Source organism: Ursus americanus, chromosome 18, assembly GCF_024610735.1.
Source record: "Ursus americanus isolate L20-20 chromosome 18, mUrsAme1.1.p, whole genome shotgun sequence".
In the NCBI taxonomy this organism is placed as follows: Eukaryota; Metazoa; Chordata; class Mammalia; order Carnivora; family Ursidae; genus Ursus; species Ursus americanus.
The window spans coordinates 3,355,675-3,383,158 of record NC_142144.1 but is presented as its reverse complement, the minus strand read 5'-3'; the positions used below and the strand labels follow the sequence as shown (position 1 = coordinate 3,383,158).

The 27,484-nt window shown below is 61.2% G+C and overlaps 2 protein-coding genes across 4 annotated transcripts in view; one reads left to right on the top strand and one right to left on the bottom strand.

Moving 5' to 3' along the window:
- ADAMTSL2 (ADAMTS like 2) overlaps window positions 1-3,989 on the top strand; it is a 43,093-nt gene extending 39,104 nt beyond the window's left edge. For all 3 annotated transcript variants that reach the window (XM_087869226.1, XM_087869225.1, XM_045771173.2), the window contains 3 exons: window positions 105-281; window positions 2,360-2,504; window positions 3,333-3,989. In XM_087869226.1, the coding sequence (XP_087725352.1) occupies window positions 105-281; window positions 2,360-2,504; window positions 3,333-3,451 (441 nt within the window). In that variant the 3' untranslated portion in view covers window positions 3,452-3,989. The remainder of the gene's footprint in view (window positions 1-104; window positions 282-2,359; window positions 2,505-3,332) is intronic.
- Window positions 3,990-5,411: 1,422 nt separating this feature from the next.
- Window positions 5,412-27,484, bottom strand: part of FAM163B (family with sequence similarity 163 member B) — a 28,910-nt gene continuing 6,837 nt past the window's right edge. Inside the window, exons 2-3 of the mRNA XM_045771174.2 lie at window positions 8,139-8,254; window positions 5,412-7,582 (exon numbers count right to left, since the gene is read on the bottom strand). Coding sequence (XP_045627130.1) covers window positions 7,181-7,582; window positions 8,139-8,231 — 495 coding nt within the window. The 5' untranslated portion in view covers window positions 8,232-8,254 and the 3' untranslated portion in view covers window positions 5,412-7,180. The remainder of the gene's footprint in view (window positions 7,583-8,138; window positions 8,255-27,484) is intronic.

The window sequence follows — 27,484 nt, the reverse complement described above, 5'->3', positions numbered from 1 at the left end:
CCGGTTGTTACTGACCAAGCCGTGTCACCACAGTCCCGTGTGCTGTGTTCTGGTCCTCCTGGCCTCTGACCTCTGACCCGGCCCCATCTGTCCCCTGGCCTCAGTGTAACACCACCTGTGGCCGAGGTGTGAAGAAGAGGTTGGTCTTGTGCATGGAGCTGGCCAACGGGAAGCCACAGACCCGCAGCGGCCCCGAGTGCGGGCTGGCCAAGAAGCCCCCCGAGGAGAGCACCTGCTTCGAGAGACCTTGCTTCAAGTGGTACACCAGCCCGTGGTCTGAAGTGAGTGCCCAGCTGGCCCCTCTGCACCCTTGGGCCAGCCCTGAGTCCTGGTCCTGCCATGGTACCTCATCCCCCCGTCCCAAGTGCCCCTCGCTCACCCCCTCCATGGTCTCCTAGATGTGTCCTTAGCAACAGTGCCCCTCCTGGGCCCCCAGGCCCTCTCCACCTAGTGATGCCATCCGCTTTCAAGAGGAGGCAGAAGGGGAGGCCCAGAGTGGTCTTTGAGCATCACTGAGCGTGGTGGGGGAGAGAACAGGAGCCCCAGGGCCGGGGCCGCTGTGGCCAGGCTGTGTGGTCTGGGGTCTCTAGAGCCTCTGGCTTCAGTGTCCTCATGGGCCAGCTCTGGACTCTACGGGGATGATGCAGGGGTGTCACACAGCACGGGGAGCCCTGGGCACTTGGCCGTGATGTTCTGCCGTGCGCCTCAGATGCCCATACCCAAGGCTTCCACGGTCTTGGGCGCTAGGACGGTGGAGGCCAAATTTCCAAACCTTAGAGCTCAAGGTGAAGATTTCTAGAGTCTATGAGACAGGGTGAGTCTGGGGGTCCCGTGATTGCTGCTCCTCCCGGAGGGCTAGGGGCCAGGACCTCTGCTCCCCTCCCCGCTCCGGCTCAGGGTTCTCAGTGGAAAGACGAGGTGATGCCAGTCGTGCCCTAGACGGGACCTCTGCTTCCTACAGCACGCGTGCTTGTTCAAGAGCCAGAACATGCACATTTAGTCATTCTGTGTCGCCCACGAAAGGACCCACCTGGGAGAAGGAAAGGGGCTGAGGGTGGGGTGGAGGCTTCCAGAGGCGGCGTGGGCAGAGCCAAGGGCCTGAAGGGTGAACAGGTGTCCAGGGGCCTGGAGGGTCTATTGGCTGCGGAGAGTAGGGCGAGGCCTGTCAGGGGGCCAAGCGTCCCCCCGAGTGACAGTGCCTGGCTGGGAGGGGAGGGTGGGGAGGGCATCAGGTGCGGCTGAGAGGTTAGTGAAGTTTGCCTGGGGCTCCAGGCCTCCAGGAGCCAGTTTCGGAAGATGGGGGCAGCTGTGGGGGTAGGGCAGGTGCCAGTGCTATGCTGGGGGTTGGGTATCAAGCCCTGGAAGGGAGGAGAGCCACAAACAGGGAACAGACCCTGCCCGTCCCCCAAAATGACCTGAGAGCGCTGGGGGAGGGACCTCCCCATGTTGCCCTGTTGACGACGTGTGGGTGAGGGGTGACTGACACAGATAGACCACGGTGGGTGTGTGGACCTCTGGCATCTTGTCCCTGTGCCTGCCTCTACCTGGGACGCGGGCTCAGTAAGAGTTCACTCCTCCCAACTGTCCTCTCCACCACTCCCCAGGGGTGGGGGGTTCCCTCCGGGGCACAGCTCTGGGGGTATCCAGCCATGGTGGGCAATCCTGTGTGCTCAGTGCTGAGCTGGCCTCCTCTTGCCCCCAGCCTGGGCCAGCCCCCCACGCTGGGAGTGGGTGGGTGGTCCTCCCTACTGAGTCTTAATCAGTTGAATGGGAGGCTGGGTCCAGGGAGGCTGGGGCCTCCCACCCGTAGCCCCCTCAGGGAGTCGAGGGCTCAGGTCCCAGATGTGCGTGGGTGATGTGGGGTCACCCATATCGGGGGGAGCAAGAGGGAGCCACCGCCTGTAGGATCTTGGCAGGAGGATGACGGGGTAACTGGGGTCAGCAGATGTCCCTGGTGTTCTGGGTAGCTCAGCGGGGTTTTCCAAGGGGAACATCTGGACGGGGGAGCCTCCGGTGGGAGTGGTGACTTTGGAAGACGGGTTGAATTGGCCCATGACACACACAGTTTTTTAGTGGAGTGGGAAACCAGCGCTCTCCCTCGGCCATGGCCCCGTGTGTCCGGAGTGTTCTGTCTCATGAGCCCTGGGAAAGCGGAAACCAAAGGACCCACCCAGGGACAGTGGGAGAGGAGGGGTCCGCTGCTTCACTGCAAACAGTGAGGCTGAGCGGCCCTGGGTGGGGTGAGTGTCAGGCTTTGAGACTCAGCAGCCTGGGGGTAGGGGTGGGTTCCCTCTTTGGCCAGAAGCCCTGCCCTGCCAGGGTGGGGGGTGGGCTTTGGTCACGCTGTCTCTCTCGTCAGTGCACCAAGACCTGTGGGGTGGGCGTGCGGATGCGAGACGTGAAATGCTACCAGGGGACGGACATCGTCCGGGGCTGCGACCCGCTGGTGAAGCCCGTCGGCAGGCAGGCCTGTGACCTGCAGGCCTGCCCCACAGAGCCCCCAGGTGAGAAGGGGAGGCCTACAAAGGCCGGCAAAGCCAGGGCCTGAGGCATGAGCAGGTGTCAGCCAAGGGGCCAGGAGGATCTGGTAGCTGTGGACCCCAAGTCCTGTGGGGGGCGAAGACTCCACACCCCTGAGAATGGCTGAGTTTGACTGGAGGTGAGGGTGGGCAGGGCGGCCAGTGAGACCCAACTGGGGCTCAAGGTCCCCAGGAGCCATTGCAAGATGGGCATCTGGCTTCCGAAGATCGGGCCGACTCTGGGGGGACCAGCAATCCGGGGTAACTCAGCCTGCATGGGGCGCGCAGCTCAGGTGCCGGCCACGGGAGGCCGGGCGGCGAGGGCCGACGTCGGGCTCGCATGCCTGGAGCAGGGCCAGGGTGCTAGGCTCTGAGGGGCACTGGGACAGGCGATGGGCTGCTTCACACCCGTCCAGTGGCGGGGACGCCTGTGCGCCTGGGGGCCTCCTGGGAAGTGAGGTCAAGGACCCCTCCCAACCTGGCTCTGGGCATCGCCCTTCCTGTGCACAGATCAAACCACCCGGGGCATATTGTGCCATCCTGGGGGGGGGAGGGGCAGAGGACTAGCACTCAAGGGCCCGAAGGGGGGTGGGAGGCCTGTTGCCCCTGCACCTAGAAATGGGCAGGGAGGGGCCACGTGGCCCACCGGTGCTCTGCTGCCTGGGACCACCCCCGACGGGACCAAGCTCGTGCAGTTGAGAGGAGGTAGTGGGGTGGGGGTGGGAGTCCTGGCCTGTTGAGTTTTCACCCGTCGTCGGCCGGCTCTGATGCCCTATCCACCCCCGCCTGCCCCGCCACCGTGTCCCCTCCCAGATGACAGCTGCCAGGACCAGCCAGGCACCAACTGTGGCCTGGCCATCAAGGTGAGCCTCTGCGGCCACTGGTACTACAGCAAGGCGTGCTGCCGCTCCTGCAGACCCCCTCGCTCCTAGGCCCTGCCGCCACCCCTCGGAGACGCGAGCACCTGCTCCGGGGCCCCCCGCAACTCCTGGGGCCCCTCCACGGACACCATGCCCGAGGGCGCCCAGCCTGTGAAGATGAGACCCTGAGCCTCTGCTCTCCCCCTGGGGAAGGAGAGCCCCCCGACAGAGTCGCCCCTGCCCGGGAAGGTGTTCTTCGAGCGACGAGGACGGCGTGTTTGTGGTTCCTGAGCCCCAGCACCCGGCCCGGCACCTGGCCCCAGCCCAGGGGCCTGGGAACGTCATCTGTCCCTCTGGGGCTGTGGGGCCGAGGAGGGCGGGGGCGGCCAGGAGAGCCAGGTGCCACCTCGGACCCGGGTCCTGTTTGGCGTGCTCCTTCCAGAGCAATTGTGTCTTACAACCAGCGTCCACTTGCCTCGTTCCACGGCGCTCTCACGCGCGGAGGGACCCGCTGCACTTTACGCCCCGGGAGGAGGCCCTGTTCCTCACGGCACACTACCATACGGTCGTCAGCCAGTACTCCTGTCTGTTAATAAAGTGGTTGTGTTTACGGCGGCATCGTGGGCTCCCCGCGGCTCCGGCAGGAGGGGTGGGGTGGCGTCGGGCTCTGAGAGCCGTGCTGTCCAGCTCGCGAGTTCAGGAAGATTGGCTGAGGCCTCGGGCCGAGCTGCAGCCTCTCCCCGAGGAGGTGACAGTCGGGGACAAGCAGACACGGGTGGGGTGCCTGTGGGGGTGAGGGCAACAGGGGGCATTGGGACTCCCACATTGTACTCAGAACTGAGCCACTCTCACGCCTTCTGGCTGGTGTGGAAGCTGGGGAGGGGCTGGGGCGCTGGAGGAATTGCCTGCCCTGAACCTCGGGAGAAAAGCCCCACCTCGGGGTGTGTAGGGAAGGAGGAAATCGGGCAGGTGGGGCCGGTCCCACACTGGGCGCTCGGGAATGCCCTCCATCATTACCGTTTCTGGGCCTCGTAGAAGGGCTACGTAAATCTGGACTTGGGGGTGCAGGGCCACAGGAGGGCTTCCTGGGGGAGGTGATATTTAGTCTGGTCCCCAGCAGGAGTCCCTCTCCTGGATGAAGGGGTGGGGAAGGGCGAGCAGAAGAGGAAGCAGTGAGCACAAAGCCTCCAGGGGAAGGGTCGGGCGATGTGGAAGATGCTGAAAGCTACTTGCTCTGGCTTCGGTGGAGGGAAGGAGGACTGGAAGTGAGACTGCCACAGGGCCCAGGAGGCCACAGGGATTGTCTCCTTTGGGGACAGGTGGCAGGAGGGCAGGTGGCTTCCCTGGGATGCTCGGCCAGCCACTCCCCAAACCGGGGCCAGAGCAGGGTCCACGCACGGTGTTCAGGACAGCCCTAGGGGGCTGCGAGGGGGACGGATGTTGAAGGTCACTGAGGTCGTGGGGTGGGCTTGCATGAGGTCCCCAGCTCCGTTCCAGGAGATGGGGGTCACCGCAATCCAGAAGTCTGGGTCTCCCTGATGCACCCTGCTGCTCAGCCCTGTTGTCGACCCCTCCTCTCCCTCCTCCCCCTCTGCTCGGCCTCCCTCCCCCATCCTGCTTTCCAACAACACTCACTGTGCACTTACTGTATGCCAGGCTCTGCATCACACGCTTCCTAAGAGCCCCGTGAAGGGGGCATTGCTATCACCCCACTGTGTTGATGCTAGCACAGGCCCAGAGACCCTCCACAGCTCGTCCCAGGTGACTCAGCCCGTCACCTCCACCCCGCTCTCCAGGAGCTCAGAGTCTAGGCCAGTGGCTCCCAGCCTTGGCAGACAGACACGACCACCCTGGGAAACACCCTGAGACGTGCCGTGCTGTGACGGACCCCCCGGACGGGAGAGGATAGGCAGACTCTCTGCCTGGCACGGGGCTGGACGTGGTCCCCGCCCAGACGGTGCCGGGGAGGGGTCTGGGCTGGCCTGGAATCCCAGGCTGACCGAAGGCAGCAGTGGCGGCGGTGGCGGCGTGGTGATGCTGGAGATGAGTTTTATTGGCGTTCGCTTTTCTCAGGGAGCACCAGCTCCCCGCAGGTCCCCTCAGTGCAGCTGCATGAGCTCACACGGAAGGGCGCTTATCTCATTTCAAGTGGATCTATGAATCTATACAGAGAATAGAGACCAGAGAAGGAAAGAGGAACCCGGCACAGAACCGCCACCTCCCGGGGCTCACCCCCCCACCCCAGCCCACCCCCCAAGCAAATGCACAAAACGAGCTCATGGGGTTCCACAAAGGAAGGGAGCTTGGGCTGCGGGGAAGGTTGGGGATGGATTCCATTAGCGTGTCCAAACTGAGGCAGAAGGAGAAAGGAAGAAGGAGAAATAATCCAGAACGCTAAAAATAGTCAAGTCTTCCCTAACTCTGCTCACACCCAGATGACTCCACTCCTCGGGGCTTTCGGCAAGAGGCGGGTACAGGCTGCCCGTGGCTCGAGGGTCCTTGAAGATCTGTTTGTCTTTTAGGAAGATGGCGTAGCTGAGCAGCTTGGTCTGCCTCCCTGGCAGACAGAGGCTCCCCTACCCTGGGGGCTCCACGATGGCACCCGAGAGGGCAGGGGGCTCTGGGGCCCTGCTGCAGAGGAGGAAATGCTGCCCCCGGCTGGGTGGGGGGGGCAGCGTTCCCCGTGCCCAGGACCCTGGAGTTGGGACATTTCCCTGGTGTGGCCACTGGGCATCACGTCCCCAGCCAGAGGGAGGGAGTTGGAGGGTGGGCTTCCAGGGAGACCCTGACCCTGCTGGGAGTTCGCTGGAGAGCGGGCTCAGTTGCGGTCCGCCATGGAGTGAGATCAGGATCATGGGCCTTGCTCCCGGACTCTCCTGAGACACAGGGGTTGGGTGGGAGAGCTCGGGGTGTCTCCCCTGCGGACCAGAGCTTGAAGGGCTCCCGGAGGCTGAGGCCCAGCGGGTAGGAGGGCCTGTCCCAGGCCTCACGGGGAGACAGTGGGTCTTTTAGGTCCCGATCCTCGCTCGTCTACCCTACCACACCAGGGCTGTGGAATGGGGCACGTATCGTTGTGTGGATGCTCCTGAGGCAGGGGGTTGGCACATGGCCTCTTCTTCCCTCGGTGCCTCCCTCTTTCACCAAAAAGCCAGTTGGGGCTGTGAGTGGCGAGGGCCCAGCCGCCCCTGAAACTCTTCCAGGGCATCTGCAGGCAGGCCAGCCCAGAGAGCTGTCTCAGCGGCCCGGCACTGGAAGCCAGGGGTGTGTGTCGTGGGGGGGGGGGGAGGCAGCGGCCCCCGTTCCAGGACAGAATACTTGGTCTGCACTTGCTACTGGGCCAGTGACGTCGCGGTCGCCCCCTGTTCCTTGAACAGGTGGGAAGGCGGAGCCCCAGGGAGGGGGGGACGGGGTCAGGTCTCGCAGCCAGGGATGGCCACGTTTCCGGGGCTGGGGTGGGGGGGCACGCTCCGCAGCGGCTTCACTGAAGGGCATCTTCAGCGTCAGGAGCCTGGTGTCTCTGCCTTGTCCTGCAGCCTGACACCCGGGAACCACCGCTCACCTGTGCCTGCCTGCCTTTCCGCCCCGGCCCTGCAGCCCCTACCCCTGGCGGCCACGCGTGTGCTCACTGGGCCTTACCCCTGCCGTGAGCCGCGGAGCTCCCCCACGGGCCCCCGTGGTGACCGGGAGGCGAGGAGGGCTGGGCCGAGGGCTGGGCCGAGCCCTGGTCCGGGCCCCGGGCCAGGCCAACGCACGCCGGGGAGCCCAGCATGGTCTGGGGACCCGGCGGGCAGGCGGGGCTGCTCAGACGTCGGTGCTGATGCTGCGGCTCCGGGAGAAGGCCTCCCGCATGGCCGACAGGCGGTTGGGGTTGAGCGCCTGCAGGCCCGCAAAGCTCGCGGGCGGCAGCTCCGCGTCCTCCTGGCTGATGCTCTGGTAGGCCACGCGCTCCCCGCCGTTGCGCACGCCCTCGTCCTCAGGCTCCTGCAGGAAGAAGGCGGGGGGCTCGTAGTGGGAGCAGCTGCGGCAGAGGGCACGGGCCTGCGGGGTCTTCTGGCTGAAGGAGGTGGAGGCGGCCGGGTAGAGCGCCGGCCCGTTGGTCAGCACGAGGTTGCGGCTGCAGGGCAGCGGGGGCAGGTGCGAGTGCACGGCGAAGTCAGGCTCCTCCTCGTCCTCCTCCGACTCGTCCTTCTTGCAACAGTAATACTGCAGGCAGAGGGCTGGTGACCCCCGGCTCCTGCCCACCCCCCACGCGCACGGTGGCCACACTACGGGGAGCACGCTCGGGCCAGGCCCCCTCTGAATGCTGCAGGGAGGCACGGGCTGGTTTCGTCCCCACTGCAGCCGGAGGCAGGCGTGAGAATCATTGCCATTTTGCAGGTGGGGAAACTGAGGCACGGGAGGGTCAGGCAGCCTAAAGATGGGCACTGGGCCATGCTGCCTTGCCCTGCCCTTATGGCTTCCCCTCCCCTCGGGGAGACGTGGAGGGCCCTACGGTGTGGCAGGGAAGGGAGAGCGCAGGGGCAGGGTGGGGCGAGTAGCACAGCCCAGGCGCTCACCCCTGCTTTCCAGCTTGGCAGCTGTGTGCCTCTTGCTAAGTCCCTCAGCCTCCCTGAGCCTCAGTGGCCTCCCCTTGCAGGGAGTCTGGGAAGCCCTGGGTGAGGTGAGCCCGGAGGACCCGACCCTTCCCCTCTTCCCGGGCCCCAGCCCTCGCGGGTCGGGCGGCTCCCTCCTCGCATCCCCCTCTGCGCCCCGGGAGTACCTGGAGCCGGCAGTAGCACAGGACAGCGATGATGCAGAGTAGAATCACAGTCGCCAAGATGCCCCCAGTGATGACCACTGTCCCGGCTGTCATCCGCCCCCTTCTCCATCAACAGCCTGCAACACACGCCACCAGCCTTACTGCGCCCTTGCTTCCTCACTGCAAAAGCAACCCCGGCCAGTTTGGAAAGTTGAGGAAACTGGCGGAAAGGGGGGGCTCAAACACCCCGGGGCATGCGCGCAGGAGGCAGGGGCAGGAGGAGACCCAGGCCGGCTCTGCCCTCCCTCCCCGGGGGCCTGGCTTCCATATCTGGGGGCGCTGCTGCTAGCGGGGCTCCCCAGCCTGGCTCGCGGGGCTTGGAGAAGAGTTCGTGAGCACGCGCTTCAGCGCTCAGCGTAGCATGCTCTCTGGGAATGGCGCCCTTCCAGCCTGGCTCTTCCGAGCTCACGCATTTTTAAATTCACCCAAACACAGTCAAGCTGAACATATGGTTTTGTAACCTAACAAGATCATCCTTATTTTTCCATATCATTACATTTTCTTCTGCGACATGATTTCTAGGCATATTCCATTGTATGACATAACCGATCTGTTTTCTTTAAAATTTTTAGTCGGGGTAAAATACATACACGGCGCTCTGCCATCGTAACCTTGTTAAGTGCGCTGTGCAGGGACGTTGAGTACCCCGCGGCGTCGAACAGCCGCTCCCCAGAGCTCTCATCGTGCACGACCGAAGAAACCAACCCTTTTTTGATATTTAGGTTGTTTACATTCAAAAGAAATATTCGAAGTGGGTGTTTTTCAGGAATTGTTCTCGTAGCTAAGCGATTGGAGTCATCTGAGCCACGGCCTACTTGAACCACTCTTTGCGGATAAATTCTTAGAAGTGGGATTTCTAGGCCGAAGCACAGGCCCGTTTGTGAACTCTCCATCACGGCGCAGATCACACAGACACAAGCAGAACGAACGAGCGTCATGGGCTGTGCTGTTGCTGTGCCGTCCGTCCAGCCGGGCGCCGATAAACCCGTTCTAGAATCAAAGCTCCCGGCCTTGTAGCCGTCGCTGATGCCCGTTCTCATTATGGCCTGGCTCCAGTGACACAGGTTTGACAGCCGGCCTGCGAAGTTCCTGGATGGCTAACAAGCGTCTCCCACGAGCCAGGAGTCGCTGGCTCCAGCACACCCGGCTCCAATTCGCCATCCCTCTTTTGCAGGGGCAAGGCGTGGGGGGCAACTGAGGCTATTAAAGGAAATCCCAGAGCATATCAGTTTCATGCAAAATCTGACAGATGAAGACTTTAAAAAAAAATACCCAGTCTGTGTTCAGCTTCCTTCCACCCGCTCCAAAATGTCTTTTTACAGTTGGTTTGTTCAAATCAGGATCCAGTTGCGTTTGGCTCTTCTGACTCTAGAACATGTCAGTTCCCTGCACTCTCCTCGCCCACTCCCCACCCCAGGTTGTTTATAGAAGAAACTGGGTCATTTCTCTGGCAGAATTTTCCATGTACTAGAGCTGACTGGGTCTCCTCGAGCGGCGCTGGGCATGCTCCTCTCTCCCTGCTTCGTCCTCTAAACTGGCTTCCTGTCCCATCACTTTCAGGGGCTGAGACTCCGTCCCTCTCGTTGTCACGTCGAGAATAACGGGTGGCGTTCGGCTGCTGTCAGCCCAGTTCCTGCACTGGAAAGTTCCTCACTGGCCCTCCACCTCATCGATCTAGCAGCTTCCGGGGATGGTTACCTCGATCCATTATCTCATTAGGGGCTGCAAAGAGTGACTTTTCACACACTGTCTTCTCTTCTGCATTTATCAACTCTGGTTCTTCTCTAAAGAACTTTCCCGAATACCTACACGGTTATCGTAAAATACAGTCTGCAGGGGAAAGGTCCGCATGCTCAGTTTTTTTTTTAAAGATTTTATTTATTTATTTATTTAAGAGCTTGAGCAAGAGCACAAGCAGGGGGAGCAGCAGAGGGAGAGGCAGACTCCCCGCTGAGCAGGGAGCCGACACAGCGCTCGATCCCAGGACTCTAGGGTCATGACCTGAGCCGAAGGCACATGCCCAACCGACTGAGCCACCCAGGTGCCCCCGGATGCTCAGTGCTTTACCAATTTTCAGAACACGTTGGCTCCCCAAGATGTGTGTGGTGAGATCACTGTGATCTCACTGATTTTTCTATATTTGATGTACGTTTTGATGTTCAGACGATCCCATCGGGACCGTGGGTTTAGGGCCCCCTCCATGTTCACTCCTGTGTCATTTTGATGGGACCCCCACTGATCCCTGAAAATATTTTGCTTTTAGACACAAGAAGTCCCAGCTCATCTTGACCTTGGGACCCACTGTTCGTCTGTGACAGCCTGGGTCTCCTCATGGGAGGTGGTTGGTAGAGAACATAGCTTGAGCATGAAGGGTGCTAGGGTTTTCATTGGTTCTAGGCTTTTTCAGACACCAGAGCCAGGGAATACCTTTTTTTTTTTTTTTAAGGAAGAGAAGAATAAAACATGAGTTTATATTGACTTTACTCCTTATTTGTTTTCCCCTATTATATATAATAATTTAAAAATAACATTACCCGTAGTTTTACTAACACATCTACCGAGCGGAACATAATACTTATTCAGTACTCTTTTTTGTTCTTACCCGCCAGGGGTGGATAATATAGAGACCGTCTCAAAGTCACTTGATATAATTCTTAGGATGGTTTTCCCACCAACTCGATACTCAGACTCATTTATTCTAGTTAGTTCTTACCTTCTTTTTTTTTTTAATGATTTTTTATTATATTATGTTAGTCACCATACAGTACATCCCCGGTTTCCGATGTAAGGCTCGATGATTCATTAGTTGTGTATAACACCCAGTGCACCATGCAATACGTGCCCTCCTTACTACCCATCACCGGTCTATCCCATTCCCCCACCCCCCTCCCCGTCTTTTTTTTTTTTTAATTGATTTAATTTTGCCTTTTAATGGCAGAAAACATTTGGTTCCAAAGTCAAAAGCTTACAACCAGGGGCATGCAGAGAGGTCTCCCTTCCCGCCTCTCCCCTGCTCTGTCCCAGAGGGAATAACTTTACTTAGTTCTAGGTATATCCGCCTATTGCTCCTTTCTAAAAATATAAGAAGTATGTACTTCCTTCCTTCTCTTAAGCTAAAATGGCATTCTGTATCTACTTTCTGCACCTTCCCCGTCTCACCAGGCCGTCTATCACTGCATGGAACACATAGAACATGCCCAGGGACCCCTGCAGAGCCTGGCTTCTTTTCCAGGCTTCGTCGTGCTCCCCAGTGCGGGCAAGCCGAGCTTACTCAGTCAGGCTCTATGGGGGAGCATGTGCATTATTTCCTACTTTGTACGATTACAGGAATGTGCAATGAAGAGCTTTATGGCGTGCACGTTTCTGAAGTTTTTGATAAACCTTGCCAAAGACTTGCTGGAATCTGGGCCCATTTTTCCCCTTCCAGGAATGTGTGAGAATTGACATGGGATTTTCATTCGGAGGCTCAAGATCTGAGCAGTTGGTGTGTGGGGAGGGAGGGGCTGGGCAGGGGCAGCAGTGCAGGAAGGGGTGCGGTGAGGTCGAAGGTGTAGGGGTTTCCCTGCAGACCGAACAGCCGGCTGGGGAGGGGGCCTGGCTGGGCATGAAGGCCAGCACCATGTCTACAGATGGCGGGGAGCGTGGCCACGTACTGACATGGACAGTCTTTCCCAGGCAACACTCTGCCTCGGAGGCAAGGCTGGGGTGGGAACCCAGACTCGGGGCAGACAGATAGACAGACGGCAAGGCAGGTCTGGACAGACCCAAAGTGATGAGACAACGAGACACAGACTCACAGACAGCTCCAAATTCAGACAGAGGTGCAGACAGGCAGACGCAGACAGGGCCCGAGTCAGGAAGACACAGCACAGGCCACACAGACAGACAAAGCAAGAGCCCCGGGGACCCCCACATTCCTGGGCACCCTGCCGGGCAGCTCCCACCCGCCCCGGCCCCCGGGGGCAGCTGAGGCCAGCTGGCCTGCTGGCCCTGCCAAGGGTGCAGGCCGACCTGGGGCCGGATCCAGGGAGCTGGGTGTGCAGGCGAGGCGGCTGGCGGGGGGATGCTGGGCAGGGGCCAGGCCTGCTGTCCAGATGCATTTCACGCTTTTCGCTGAGGTGAGGCAAAGCAAAGCAGACAGCTGCTGGCCCGACTCCCCCGCGCCCTGCCCTCCTGTGGGGCTCACAGGATACCACAGCCCACCTCAGCCTTGCCCTGAAGTGGCCAGAAAGCGGCAGGGGAATGGACCCCAGGCAGCTGTGGGGGGGCAGAGCAGGCACTGGGACCCTGACTTTGCAGACCCTCGAGGAGTCAGGTTCAGAGAAAAGCAGGGCCATTTCCGGAGACCCAGCCAAACCCCAGCGCACCATCAGGGTGGGCTGGTCTGTGCACACCATTCTGACAAACGGGCCCCATCGCAGCCTGAAGCCATACAGGCCCCACGGCCCACAACCTGGAATCCAGGGCCTCCCAGGCCCAGAAGGCATCAGCCTCCCCACCGTCCTGCCCAGCGCTTGTCAGGCAGGAGCCCCTGGGAGACCCCGCCGGTGTGGTGGGTCCCATGTTTGAAGATGAGCAAACCAAGGCCGGCAGAGGTCCCGGCACTCATGGTTTTGGGGTCAGGGTCGAGGTCAGACCTGCCATATCTTCAATATCTCAGGGCTGAGCTGAGCCTCCGTTGCTCCCACCGGGCAAAGCCCTGCAGCCCGTGGGTTTCAGGGCGCTAACCAGCCCCTGCTCTCCTCTCTGAGCCTGGCCCTGGGCAGTGTGCTTGTACCCCGGCTGCCAGCCCTCTGGCCTTGGCTTGCTGGGGTCAGGGTGGACGGGTGTCCCAGGCTGAGCCAGTCCTTCCCTCTCTCCCCAGAAATGGGTCTGGGACCCCGCACTGGCCAGTCCCTGCTGGTCACCTGCCCCGAGGCAGAGACACGGCTGCTCTTAGCCACGTGTGCGGACAGCCCGAAGAGCTGGTCCCGGGCGGTGGGAGCGAAGGACGCCGGTGCCCAGAGGGCCAGGCTGTGGTCCTGACTGGCGGGAGCGCCTCTCCCTCCCCGGATCCGCAGAGTGACTCATGCTGTGAATGTGTCACCTTGCCTGAGTTTCTGATCTTTATACCCCAAAGGTAAGTATGTTCATAGTCATCAGTGAGGGAACTTAGCTCAACAGAAGTCAAGAGAAGTCGTGCAGGGATTAAACTCGCTGGGCAGTTCAGCGCCCAGCTCCCAGCACCCAGCAGACCCCCTAGAGCCAGCCTGGCTCCCCCTCCAGCTAGTTGCAAGATGGGGCTCGCTCCGTGCCTCAGTTCTTTCCTGGGTATGGTGACGAGGACGTGAAGGTTCCCGTCGGCCGGTGTACCGTGCCCACACTGCTATTGTGAGTATATGTGTCCCTCCCTGGCCCTGGCTCCTCCGTCAGGTCTGGAGGACGCTGGGGAGTGGCCGTGGTGGCCACAGGGCCCTTCTCTCACATCTGAGATCCAGGAGGCCCCTTGCTCGGCCTGGCTGTCGGGGCCCCTCCAGCGGCAGGCAGCCTGGTGGCGTGATGGGAAGGGTGCCGGTGCAGGCCAGGCGCCCAGGGCTGTCAGCAGCCACGGCTCCGACACCCGGGCCACGTCCAGCTGGAGCGTCTCAGCCTCGCTCTGCAGATACACGCATGCCGAGGGGCAGCAACACCCGCGGCGGGCGCCAGTCCCTGGGCCAGGCCCGGCCAGCAGACGCGCACGCCGCTGGCAGCTCTGCTGACGCCCCAGCCTGACATCAGTCCACAGTTAACTCCGAACAGCCCCTCCGAGTGATATGGCCTCCCTCGGCCCCACCCTCCTGCCACCCCTCTGCCTTGGCCGCGCCCACCCCCAGGATGCTCTTCCCCCTGCCTTTCCAGGGCCTACACTACCATCAGGGCCCACAGCATGCCACCTCCTCCAGGAAGTCTTCTTGAACTTCTCTATCCTGGAAATGCCAGTGCTGGGATGTCCCCCTCCTCCACTTAGCAGTGGAGGGTGGGGATAGAGAGGCTGAGGCCAGCATGGGGAGCAGGCGTGGCTCACCCATGACTTCATACAGTGAGTTAGCGGAAGAAGAGCAGCCAGACGCCTGCTTCTCCGATGCTCACACCTGCCACCCATGCTGGACCGTCGCCTTTCAGACCTCCTTCCTGTGCCTGGGGACAGCCCAGCCTGACACTGCGGTGACGAGCCTGAGGGGCCCTCGTCCTGCCCAAGACGAGCAGCAGGTGAGGAAAGTCCTGCCGTACAATTGCTGGTCACCCTGGGTCAGAGACCTCTCTCTGGGCCTCAGTTTCCTTATCCTGTAATAGGGGTATGGCAGGGTTTAGACACCAGTTCCTACAGTGAAACATCGAGGTTTGTACCTTTAACCAGCCCAGCCTGCTCGGGGCTGGGGTGACTGAGATGCAGGACAGAGTCTGAGAAGCACCAAGTAAGACAGTACCAGCCACAGGTCCTGGCAACAGGTCAAGATGACGTCCCCCAGGGCAGGCAGAGAGCTGCAGACACGCTGGGTGCATGCTTCCCTGGGAGCCTGGAGGAAACCGGGCTGACCCAGTGGCCCCCGGACACTTGTGTCCCGAGCATGGCTATGCTGAGTGCCCAAGAGACCAATGGAGGGCTTTGGGGGGCAGGGCTGGAGATAGGTGGCCCTGCACTGCGGTGACTCCAGGGGGCTCCCTGGAAGGAGGGCCTGGCTGGGCTGGAGGAGGAAGGAAGGGGATGGCTGTGGGAGGAGGGACAGCAAAGCAAAGGCTGGGAGGCAGAGAGGTGCTGGCAGACCCAGTGACAGCCTGGTGGAGGTCCCTCCTCGGCTCTCCCTAAAGTCTCCACCGCCCTGCCAGCCAAGATGGCTTGGCGGGGATTGTGCTGAATTGTTAATCTGCCCCCTGGGACCATAAACGGTTTTAAAGCTTTATAAACGGCTTTGCTTCCCTGTCCCCACCCTCGGTTTTTACAGGGACAGGCTGTGAGATGGGGCCCGACTGTGCGCCCCCAGCCCTACCCCTAGAGTCTGTGTGGAGGGGGCCAGGCAGCCAGTCCCCTGCGGGCAGGCGGGGGAGTCAGGGGCTTTATGAGCTCCGGTTGTCTCCCTCCCGTGCAGGAAGACCAAACGGGGTGGTGTGGGGCCAGGGAGCAGGAAACACCTGGCGACAGAGCCAGACGCCAGCCTCCACCTGCCTCCCCCCCCCACGGATCCCCCTCCCCACCACCACCTTCCTCTGGCAGAAGACCCCCGAGTGGCTGCCATCTGGACCACACGTCCCACACCGAGTTTCAGGCTCCTATTTTCCTCTGTTCCTCTTGCACCACCCAACCCACCAGCCCAGCCCCGAGCCTTGCAGGGCCTTGCAGGGCGCAGGGCACGCAGCAGCGCCTCAGGAAGGCTTCTGTCCGCTGCGTTCACCTGAGATGCCCGGTGCTCCTTCAGGAGCCAAGGAGAAGCCAAGCCCGGCATCCTTGCGCCCCGGCTGGGCCTCTGGCTCCTCTCAACCAGCAACTTCCAAACCCGCCAGGCACCAGAACGTGGGGTCGCCTGGGACACACACAGATGCCCAGGCTTCTCTGGGTCCATAGGGGGCCTTGGAATCTGCTTGTTTAACAAGCAGCCCTTCCAACCAAGCAATGATGGTGCCACTCCCTTCCAGATGGGGAAACTGAGGCTGGGGGAGCCAGGCGGAGGGTCCTGCTTCCCCGCAGGCCTTTCCCCATCCCGCCGTCTCGTCAAGGGCTTATGGAGAGCCAGCCCGCCTTTTCCTCCACAAACACATCTGTCTGGTTACAAAAGCTCTCCTGCTACCTGGAAGCCCAAGGGCCCCGTGGTCCACGAGGGAGAGCGGCCGCGGAGTTCCTGTCTAGACCTCCTCCACATTTGTTCCTAATTTCACGCTCCGCGGGCTCCCAGATTCCAGTGTTTGGTAATAAATAGACAGGGAAGTGCTCAGCAGCACTGGTCTCAGAGATATTCTCCAGAGCCTGGCTGGGCTGGGCCAGGCTGGCGGCGCGGGGGCCTGGCGGCCTGGAGGGGCGGTTCCCAGCAGCCCCTGGAGATCTCCTCTCTAAGCTCCCCGAACCGCAGGCCCACCTGGTCCAGGGCCCAGTGAGCCAGGCCTGTGCCCGCCACCACATGGAGGCCAGAGAATGTCCAAGGCAGGGGGTGGGGGTTGCCCGGTGCTGCCAGGCACGGCTGGGGAGCTGGTGTTCAGGAACCTGGGGATGCCCTGGGACGGGGCTCCTTGAGGGACCGCCAGGAACAGCATAAGGCGCTGGCCATTTCTGGGGTTCACAGACTTCCAGAAGTTCTCCCCAGACCCCCACTGAAGAGCCCCCACCCCGGGGTCAGCGCTGGGAGAGCGGCGTCTGGCCTGGGGTTTCCAGCTCTGTTCCCGCTACCCAGCCCAGCGCACACAGTAGGTGCTCAATGCTCAGGGAAACTGATGAGTGAGTGTGGGGGACTGGGAGTGCTCAAAGAATGGACTGGAAATTACAGGACAAACCCAGGAAGAGCCAGGAGCATGCCAGTGGTGGCAGCGGCGGTGGCCCGTCCAGCTCCTTTCTCCCCTTGCCCCCCCCCCCGGAGGGCGCCCCCCACCCCCGCACTCCCTAGGCCACGTGGGAAGCAGGGAGCCAAAGATCTCTTTGCAAGATGACCCCACCCACATAGTCCAGGGGTAAACCGAGGTTGGCAAAGGGAAGCAGCCCACCGAGCAAGCAGGGACATCTGGTCTTGTGTCCCTCCCAGGCCTATGCGGATGTGTCTGAAGCTGCAGAGGGGAGGCCGCGCACTGCGCGGAGAGGACTCTGTGCAGACCCCAGGCCCTGGGTGGCTGTGGGGCCTGGGCCATGGCCGGGAAACTGGAGGGAGCAGCCCTGCCTGCCCCACCTGGACTGGGGAAGAGGGCACCTCCAGCTGGGTGGCCTTCCTGCCCCCTCTGGCATGGTCCCCAGACAGTCGCTGTCCCCTTCCTCAGCAACCTTTGGGAAGGCCGAGAGCGGCAAGAGGAAGCCCCTCCTGGCCTCTGTCATGGAGCCACGCCAAAGCCACCTGGGTCCTCCTGGTCCTTTGGGGGCGGCGGGCAGCACCCAAGCATGCCAGTGGAAGGGCCAGCCTGTGGGGCCCTTTTATGAGGCAGGCCACCGTGCTGTTCACTGCCCCCAGGGCCTGCTCCAGAATTAGTTCAAGTCTGAGCTGTCACTGTCGCAGTTGGCCCCAGGGGCCCCGCTCAGTGCACTGTCCTGCTTGTCCAGAAGAGCAAATACTCGGGGTGCATGGAGGCGTGGGGTCACATAAGCCTGGTTCCCCCGGCTCTGGCTTTGTGGGGACCAGGCTCGGTGGTGTGGAAGGCTGGGAGCGTGCTGCTGTCGCCTCTCTGTGCAGACAGGTGGCTGGGCCCCCTGGAGAAGGAGTCTGACCCAGAGTCACCCTGGACGTCTGCCGTAGAAAGAGGGCTGGGCACAGGCCAGTGACACTGAACTGCCTCCTTGGACCCTGAGGTGGGGGTGGGGCGTGGGAAGAGGACGAGGCAAGGCGCCCATTGTCAGATGTTGAGCTTGGCAGTGTCTGGCCCTGGGGCCCCAACCGCCCCCAGACCTCTCCTGTCTGACGCCCCGTGGTCCGAAAGACGTACGTATATTTCAGACGCTCACAGTTCGTGCCCAGAGCATAGGCTGCCCAGGGGTTCCCACCCCACCCTCCTGCCCAGCTTCCCTGCTGGGGTTCAACTGGTCTGGACAGGTCACTGCCTCCCTCACACATCCCAAGTGGCTCCCTAGTACCTCACATTAGTAGGAAGCACGTAATCCTGTCCTGAGCACCCTCTGTGCTTGGCGGGGCGTGGAATTCTTCACCAACATCTTTAATCCCTAGGACAGTCTGAACGGGTTTATCATCACCCGTTTTACAGACGAGGAAACAGAGCCAGAGAAGTGCACAAGGGGTCACGTGGTTCGGGGGGGCAGCAGGGGGTGAACTTGGGGGTCCACCCCAAAGCTGGTGTCTTGTCTTTTCCCTCTTCCTGGCTGCCCCCCACCGTTTGCCTAAAGGTGGGAGGGACGGGACAGGGGCTCATTCTCCTCCTTGCCCCATCGGACTACAAGCCCCGTGAAGGCAAGACCCCTGTTTGCCACGTTTCCGCCGCCCTTCTGTCACTAGGGGTCAGCACAGAGCAAGGATACGGTGAGGGCTCCGAAATGGGGGGGGGGGATTGGAATGGGGTTGGGGTCCAGTTGGCAAGTTCCCAGTGACCAGGCCCTGAGCTTGGGAAGGAAGGAGTGGGGTCTCACCACGTGGCCCTCACCTCCTGGACATGCCTGCTCCCCATGTCTCCGGGGCAGGTGGGGAGGGTAAGCCCCAGCTCTGCTGCAGGCGGGCTGCCTTTTTCTCTCCTGCAAGAGTGACAGTGGGCAGAAGCTGGGTTTGCAAAACCTTTTCTGTTGCTTGACTTAAATTTCTTTTTCTGTCTTCAGCTTCCTATTCCAAGAACAGAGTACTGCTCCTGGGCCAAGGTCAGAGGTTGGGGGTGCACAGGACGGACGGAGCGCGAGCCGGCGTCTGTTGGCACGGTCAGAGCTTCCGTTTATCAAACACACACCATGTCCCAGTGCTGAGCTGAAGGCTCTACCCTTGATATGTCACTTAACCCTCATGGGCACTCTCACCCCAGGCCCCGTGAGTGTCCCCATGCAAAGACAGGGACACTGAGGCACGGAGAGCACGGTGCGTCTGGGTCTGGACACGAGGAGGAGGCACAGCTAGGCTGTGCCCATCCAGGCTTTTCCCATCCCTGCGGCTCAGCACCCTGAGTTTGACGAAACCCTAATGACGTTCAGTAGAGCCCTCGTGGCCTCAGCCTGGTGGAGCGGAACAAACAGGGCTCGGGGTTGCTCAGCTGGAATACACCCAACCCAGGGGATTCCAGGCCCACCAGCTAGACAGGGCTGGGCTCCGCACCCCTGGGCTGCACAGCTACCCAGAGCAAGGAGGCAGGCATCAGGGCAAGGCCTGACAGTGGGTCCAAGGGGGGGTGGGTCTTTCTGCTGGAGGTCTGTGCCCACACCATGCCGGCCACCGCTCTGGCCCGAGGGGAGAACAGTGATGTGTGACCACCCTGGAGATCGGCAATCCCTAAGGCATCCAGGTGGGTTAACCACACCCACTTCTTTCTCTGTTTGCTTCTTTGACACGTGTGTTATCTAGTCTGTGTCTAAGACTGGCCCCGACTGTTGAGGACCCCTGTGTGTGCGGGGCCACTGGAGCAGCACCTGTGGGTTTGGGTCTAGAGAGGACCTGGACGCTTCGGTCACCTTTCAGAAAGGAGACGTGCAGGGATCCTGCGAGAGGCCCCAGCTCAGTTCTCGCCCTGCTCTCCTGCTGCACCGTAGAGGCTCAGCCTAGGTCCCCAGCAGCCAGGGCTCCGAGGAGGGCAGGGCCCGGTCCCTGGGTGTCCTGGTCTGTCCTCCAAACACCAGTTCAAGTGCCTCGGACCTGCCGGGGGCCCTCTGGGTCTCCTGCTCTGCCAGGGTGGGCGTAGTATCTCACACAGCTCCCTGCGCCTGCAGCTCTTGGCTCTGGCCCCTTCCCCGCCCCTCACCCCTCTCCATCCCTCATTTAGGATGGGGTGCCCGCATTCTGCCAGTGCCATGTGCACCCACACTTCAGCCCGGGCTAGGCCGGGTCCCACCAAGTGCCACTCCCTCGGGAGGCCCCCAACAGATTGGAGATTCTCACCTGGGCCACATCCGCCACCCCTGGGGGCTCTGCACCCCTGGGCTCCCCCTAGAAGGTTCTGCTCAGAGGCCCAGGTGTGAGGGGATGCTGATGCTGCTGGGACAGAGACCACATGTGGGGAGCAACTGTCCTCAATGATGCCCCCCCCACAGCCAGAGCAAGTCTGGACCAGATGTCTCCCTCTTCCTCTGAATAAAGCCCATGCTCCGTCGGGCCAGCCCGGACCCCCACCTCCACTTCAGGATGGGTACACATGCTGGTCTCAGGTCTGGCCCTACCCTACGGTCCCAAGGCTTGGGACACCCCTGGGGCCACTGCTCACTGCCTCCCAGGTGGCTAAGACCTTCTGGTCCTTTGGGACAGTGTTCAGGTCCCGCCTTCTGCAGGGAGCCTTTGCTCCCTCTTCTGCGGGCCTGGCCCGTCTTCTGTGTCGCGAGCTGCTTCTTCCCAGTCGTCCCGACTGACTGTGGGCTCAGTGAGGGCTACACCATCGACCTCATCTCGACGCACAGGCCTGGCAAACAGCAAGAGCTCCATATATGCCTGTGGAGTGAGTCACCAGCCAAGGCAGCGCCCTTGGGAGCTGAACACCGGGGGAGGGAAAGGGGGAAGGGAGACTTCGGGGCCGTAGATGAGTTTCGGGGGAGAAGATCAAACCAGCTACGGAGGGGCTCCTGCGTAAGGACAAGGAGGGGGGAGACTGAGGAGACCCTGGCCATATCCGCTCCTGCTTCTTGTTCTGGCTGTGCGCCCCCGGGAAAGCCCGTGGTTCCTGCATCCGTGGTGCTGTAGGTGGAACGCACACTTCATCCCATTCAAGCCTCCTCATCATCATCCTTGGGCTTCACCGATGAGAAAACCAGGGGTCATGGAGATGGTGTCACCTGCCCCAGGGTCGCACAGCCAGTGAGAGGCAGAACTGGGGGCTGGCCAGGGCATGGGGGGCTTTTTCAGAAAGGCTGGCTGCCTCTGGCATCTCTCAGGATTTGACACGTACCTCGTCAACCACGGGCAGCTGGCTGGGTCCCACTCCCAGGGCCTGGGGAGGGGCCGGGGGCGCTCGGCCCTCTGTCCCCTGCGGGGGTGGTGAGTGTTTGCAAGCAGTCCAGGGCAGAGGGTCCGAACATGGGTCAGGCAGGCTTCCGGGAGGAGGCAGGGGTCGGGGGGTGGGTAGGGAGCCAGCTCCCCGTCACAGAGGGCCCAGCTCTTTTAGAACAGAAAACCAACCTCTCTGCCCCCAGGGCCTGCCTCTGCCCTCCTCGGCCACCAACCTGGCAGCCTTGCAGACAATCAGCGCCCGAGCCTGCTCCGGCCTGTGACTTCTCACTCAGAACATCCCCAGCGTCACCTGGGAAGCTGGCGAAACCAGAATCAGGGTCCCACCCAGACGCACTGATCAGGAATGCTGGGAGCCTGGGCTTTAACGAGGCCCCCAGGGGAGCGACAGGCTGGCACTGTCAGGACCATCTGGGCAGCCCATTACCCAGCCCCACCCCAAGCCAAGTACGTGAGGGGCCCCGGGGGGCAGGGCAATGGGTTGGGAATGCAGACACCTGTGGATGCCCAGCGTCGTCTGCCACGCTGGAGGTCCCCCCAGGGGCCCGGGCTGCACTGGAGGCACCCCCCCCAGCCAGGGGGGCCCAGGAGGGTCACTGCATGGCCCTCCCTGGTCTAGGAGCTCCGGGGGGCTGTCTCCATTCTGTAGGGATGCAACCTGCCCAAGGGCAGAGAGCAGGGGCAACATCCCCATTGCGGTGAAGCCCTGCTCTGTGGTCCAGGGGAGACCCCTGCCTCAGCTTGATTTCCTCCCTTACAGCCAACCTCCCTCAAATCCTGCCCCTTGGCTCCTGAGGAGCTCAGCAGCCCCGAATCGGCCGCCTCAATCATGCCTTTTGCGGTCCCCTAGCCCAGGCCGCCCTCCACATCGCATCTGAGCCGCCACGGCTGATTACATTTGTTCTCTCATGGAACCCTCACCGCCGCCACCAGCGGCCCAGCTCCAATGGCTCCTCCTCCAGGCAGCCTGCACTCATGTCAGTTGGTGCAGGCCTCTCCCTCCCAGTCCTGGTGTGCCCGGGAGTCAGAAAGACTTGGTGCGAATTCAGACTCTTCGCCTTCGTGTCAGGGTGACCAGAAGCCTTGGCCCCTCATCTTTAAAACAGATGTCTCCAGCCCCCTCCCTCCTTGCTCTCCCCCTCCTTCCTTCTTCCTATCCGCAAGCATCCATTGAGTGCCAGCAGTGTGCCAAGCATGGCAATGACTGGGACCAGGGAGCAGGACTGTCAGGCCAGATGCGCACACTTGACCCAGAACTTTAAATGCTGCCTGTGGTCTGGGGGTGACAGCAGCCTCGACGGAGCCCACATTGACCTCCTCTCTTCGTATCTCTGTTCAGAAGCCCGCGACTTCTCTCCTCTCAGGCCGCGAGCTCTGGGGACCGGCCCGTCTCAGCACCCAGCTCAGGGGGCTCGGGAAGCGCTAAAGAGGTGAATGCAGACATATGGGGTGAGGCCGGGTCCAGAGCGCTGGGACATTTCTGAGAGTCTCTACTAACAGGTATGATTTGGATGATTTTTTAACAAGAGAAGGCCCCACACGTGGACCGCGCTGTGTTTATTTTCCTGTCGTGTCTCATGTTTGCACGTTTAGAGCCATGGCTCTCCTTTGCAGGCACCCCCAGCACTCCAGCCAAGTACCCGCCCCCCCGGAACTCAGGCCTGCGCATGACTCTCCTGGTCTAGGCCCCAAACATCTGGGTGCTCCTGACCGTCTGAGCTTGTCCCTGATTCACTTCCTCACCGCGGCATTTGCTGTCCCTGCCATGCTTCTGAAACTTGTTTAAGAGGTTCGCTCCCTGGGCCTCCCAACCACACGCTGCATGGTCTTGCCTCTGGGACGTTGCTGGTGCCGTTCCATGGGCCTTGAACTCCCTTCCAGTTCTGCTCATTGAAATCCCTAGCTATCAGTTGCAGTTTGGTGCCCTTTCCTTCCTGAAATGCTTTCTAGATCGTTCATCCTCACCTTGGGATGTGCACCGAGTCTACCTGAGGTCAGAGAGAGAACCATCGGAGAGGATTCTAGAGAACACTACTCAACGTTCACACGGGTCCAGGAGTAGTTCCTGTTCTCCGCTGTCAGAGCAGAAGTTCCTAGCTCAGAAAGGCCGCACTGAGTCCTGCTCTGGTCCTGCCCAACGAAGCATAAAAGCTCGAGCTGAAAGAATCAAACTGCTTCCAAGGAACAGCCCCGTCCCAGAACAAAGCCGGCAGAGAGGCGTAGGGTGAAATCCGCCACATGCGGCATCCCGTGGAAAGTCGCCGGCACAGTCCGACCCATAAGGAGGAGAGGAGTCAATCCGTCGGAGCTAACCCGGAAATGGCACAGATGACAGGCTTAGGGGGCAAGGACAGTGAAATAGTTCTGACAACTGTCACCCCCGCGGCCCGAACGCGGGAGGAGAAATTGGGCGCGTCAGGTAGAGACACAGACGACGTTAGAAAGAAGCAAACCAAATTTCTAGAGATTAAAAAAAGGTTCCGGCCCCTATGACAAATACGCGGATGGGATTAAGTCAGGTTAGATGCCGCGGAAGAAGTGGGCTTGGAGATGCGGGGAGGAACCGCCAAAATGAAACCGCGGAGAGACAAACCCTGAGCGAGGGGGCAGGGCTTTGGGAGGTGCGGGGGCGCCCAGCGCCCGTGGGACCCCCTTCCCCACAGGGAGGCGCGTGGACAGAGGGCCGAAGAGAAGAAACACCGGCTGAAACTCAGATCCCAAACACCCCACGCACCAGAAACGCCAGGAGCGTGCAGGACCCGTTCTGAGCAAATTGTCTAGAACCAGCAACGACGTGAAAATCGAAGGGAGAGACAAAGGCCCACGAGCGACAAAACGGGAGAGTCGCGCGGACATCGCGGTGAGAGCGGTGGGCGCCAGGAGACAGCGGGCGGCAGGTGTAAAGTAGGGACAATACACCAACCTAGAATCTTCTGTACAGCAAAGATCTTTCTGAAATTAAGAGGAAATAAAGAGCAGCCTGGGTACCGTCTCCTGTTCTTGACTCCCAAGTCCCGGAGGGCAGGGCCGCAGCCCGGCTCCTGGCCAGGGCACGCCCTTTGGATCTATTGCTGGAAGATTCCTATTTTCTCACTGGGTCTGGGTCTCCAGCAGCCCAACCTGAGCACGAGCTGAGGAGTCCTGGGGGGAAGGATTCTGTTCATGGGATCGGGTGGAATCTGGCTTGTTTTGGGGGAAGCCCAGGTAGAGAGAGCAGCGGCCCTTCAGGGGCTCTCCCCACAGGGGACCCCAACATCCTGGCCCCAGGCCCTGCAGAGTGAGCGGAGGAGGTGCGAGGCACGCTCTGTTAGGACAACCCTGTGCCTGGTATTCCCCTCCCCTATCCCCACAGGAGGGTAAAAGCAGAAGAGAAACCTTATGCAGATAAGGTTTTTGAAAACAACAAACCAAACACACACACACACACACACACACACACACACACACACACACACGTGTTCTAGCGGTTCACGAGGTTACCGCTGTTTCCATGGGCACCGTTGGACGCTGCGTGCACGGAGGCAAGGAGATGGGCTCTCCTCAACCCACCAGGTTAGGGCCCTTGGACCTGGCTGCTGGACTAGAGTGAGGGAGGGAGGGAGGGAGGGAGCCAGACTGTCAGCTCTCTCCCCAGGATGGATTCCGTGGCTGCCCAGAACACCACCTGCGTCCTGACAGCTCCCTGCTGTTTAGGACGAATCTTCAGATACTGCGCCTACCCCGAGAGCAGCCCCGTGAGTTAGGAAGACAGGAGTCCTCATCCTTATTCACAGGTGGGGTTACCCAGGGAAGGGGAGGGTGGAGTGAACGGCTGGGCTGCGGCCGCACCTGTCCAACTCCCAGGACTCCTTGTGTCACCGCCTCAGGTGACCCCACGCACGCTGGCTGCCCCGAGATCCCTGCTGCAGCCAGGACAGCCCGGAGCCGATGGGGGGGCCTGGGCCAGCCTTGCCCTGCAGCGATCAGGCAGTGCCCCCTCCTCATCCCGGGGCTGTGCGCGTGCAGGCGTGGGTATATATCGTGAACCTTAAAAATATGAGAGCCGGTTATTTTACTAGCAAAATGGGTATATTCGGAAATATATACGTGCATGGAGTTGCAGTTCGTACCTATGGTTTTGCGGTCCCTTGCGTGTCTTGACTTGCAGTTCTCTGCTGTCCCTGAATAAATACGTGTGTGTGTGTGTGTGTGTGTGTGTGTGAGTGCAACATGTGTGCATACGCACGTGTGGGTGTGGAACAACAGATGAGCCCAGGCAAAGGTGAGTCGAGCAACTCGGCGGTCCCAGAGGGACTGGCTGGACGGTCCAGCGACTGGGGACGGGCTGTGGGCTGCCACCGCCCCCATCTGGACACTCCCCTCGGGGTTCAGATGCCCTCCAGGGGACCTGGCACCTACCACGGAGACCCCTGGATCCCTGCCTTTGGGGTCAGTGCTGCTCATTTAAGGCAGGCTGCCCTTCTGCCCTGGGGCTCCAGGCAGGGTCTCGAGTGGGGTGGGGAGTCAGAGGGCGGGTGGGCGGGTGGACAGCCAGAGGGCCACCGGAGCCTGGGAGGGGAGGTCCAGCCGAGGTGGTGGAATGGTGGACTCCCAGAAGCTGAGCGCCACACAGCTCAGAGCATCAGAACATCTGAATAACGATGCTTGGAATCTAAGAGTCCCCCACTTTCCCCCTTCGGTTGGGAAGGGACTTCGAACGTGACCTGGTCTAATATCTGCTCAATGAACCTGATGCAGATTTCCCTCTGGAAATCGCTGTTCATCCAAGCCGGTCAACCCGAGGGGCTGGATACACACCCTCGGGGAAGGGAGGGGGTGGCACCCCCTCTGGCTCCCGGCCACATTCCAGGCTTTTCGCTCCTCCCTGGGGGGTCACCTCAAGTTCTCTCCGAGTACAAGCCAGGAGGGCCCCCAGGAGGCCCCATCTGCCAGCGCACCCACTGGCCTGGGGGCAGAGGCCTCCGAGGGCAGCTGTCAACCCTCCACCCAGCACCCCTCCCCCATTTCTTCGTTTCTCTGACGCAGTTCCCGGTGCTTGACAGCCGGCCAGGCGGGCACCGGGCACGGACCGCAGACCCGCCCCGGCCCCCTCCACGAGGCTCTGCCACACAGCTAATTCAGTGGCGCCGTTAGAAACTTGTGGGGGCAACTCTGCCACCCTAAGCAGTCTTTGGTGGCCCGGGTTTCAGCAAAGACCCTGCCTGAAGCAATTTGTTTTATATCAACTTCCCTTTGTAAGAAAACTGGGCTCAGCCATTTTTCAGTGAGTGTAGGCGTGTTGTTGAAAGAGCGCGTCTTGCAGATTAAGTGATTTTCTTTCTTTCTTTTTTTTTAAACCAGTAGTTGTTGTCAGTGAAGAATGGCAGCATTGACCCCGGAGGCCTGGCCGGGAACTGAGGCCTGACCGAGGGAGACCCGCCAGCCCCGGCACTGCCCCCGCCACCGCATTCCCGCAGCTGGAGAACGCAAGACGGCTCCGGAGCAGACCCCGCTGACCCCAGAACGGCTTCGCAGCTGGCCGTGCTCCTGCCACGCTGGCTTACGTCTGTTTCTGGAACACTCTGAGCCCCTCCCTCCCTGAAGAGGTTCTGAGCGATCGGAGGGGTGCTCCTGAGGAAAAAGAGATGTCATTTGTGGCTCTAACGTTGGGGTGTCTCAGTCCAGGGAGAGGCCGGACAGAAGCCGCTCCAGCCCCTGGCAGACGAGGTTGGGCCTCAGAACGGCACAAAGGCTTCCGGCCGTTGGACAAGTAGCTACCGAGTGCTCCTATCTCTGTGCCAGCACAGTGCCGGGTGCTCGGCTCACGGGTGGACAGCATCAACAGGTGGCCTCCTCCAGAGGCTCCCCGTCCTGTGTGCAGAGGGAGACCAGTCGGGAAGACGCACAGAGCCAGTGGAACAAGGGGTCCGAGGGTGTGTGTCATGGGGATGACCTCCGGGGAGGTGACGTGGGGTCAGGGACGCGATCCTGAGGCACACCGTGGACGCCGAGACCTGCGCAAGCCAGGAGAGATCGTCCCGGCAGAGAGGGGTGTAGGCAGGAGGACCCCTAGGGTGGAAGGTTCTGGGCATGTTCCAGAGTGGGAAGTGAGTCGACATGCACAGTGGGGTCGACAGGCCGGTGAGGAGGTGGGGGTCTGCAGAGTCTGTGGCAGGCAGGGCCCTCTGGGCTGCAGCAGGGTCTGGGCTCTGCCCTCAGCTGGGACGGGATGGACGCAGGGTACCGACCCCCAGCTGCACACGACGACGGGGAACCCGAGATCCACCACGGATGGGTGTCAATGCACCAGGACCTGCTGCCCACTGTGCTCGGAGACCCCAGAAGCTAGCACTGGGTCCCTCTGTCATGCTCTGACTGGCTGATGACGAATCCTCACCACCAACCTGCAAGAGGGCTACAGCCATCCTGTTTCTATGGACCAGGACACCAGGGCGCAGAGCAGCTCAGTAATACGTCTCCGCTCACCGCTGGGAGGAGCCTGCTTTGGGGGTTGGGCTGAGCTGTGGGGTTCTAACCATTGTG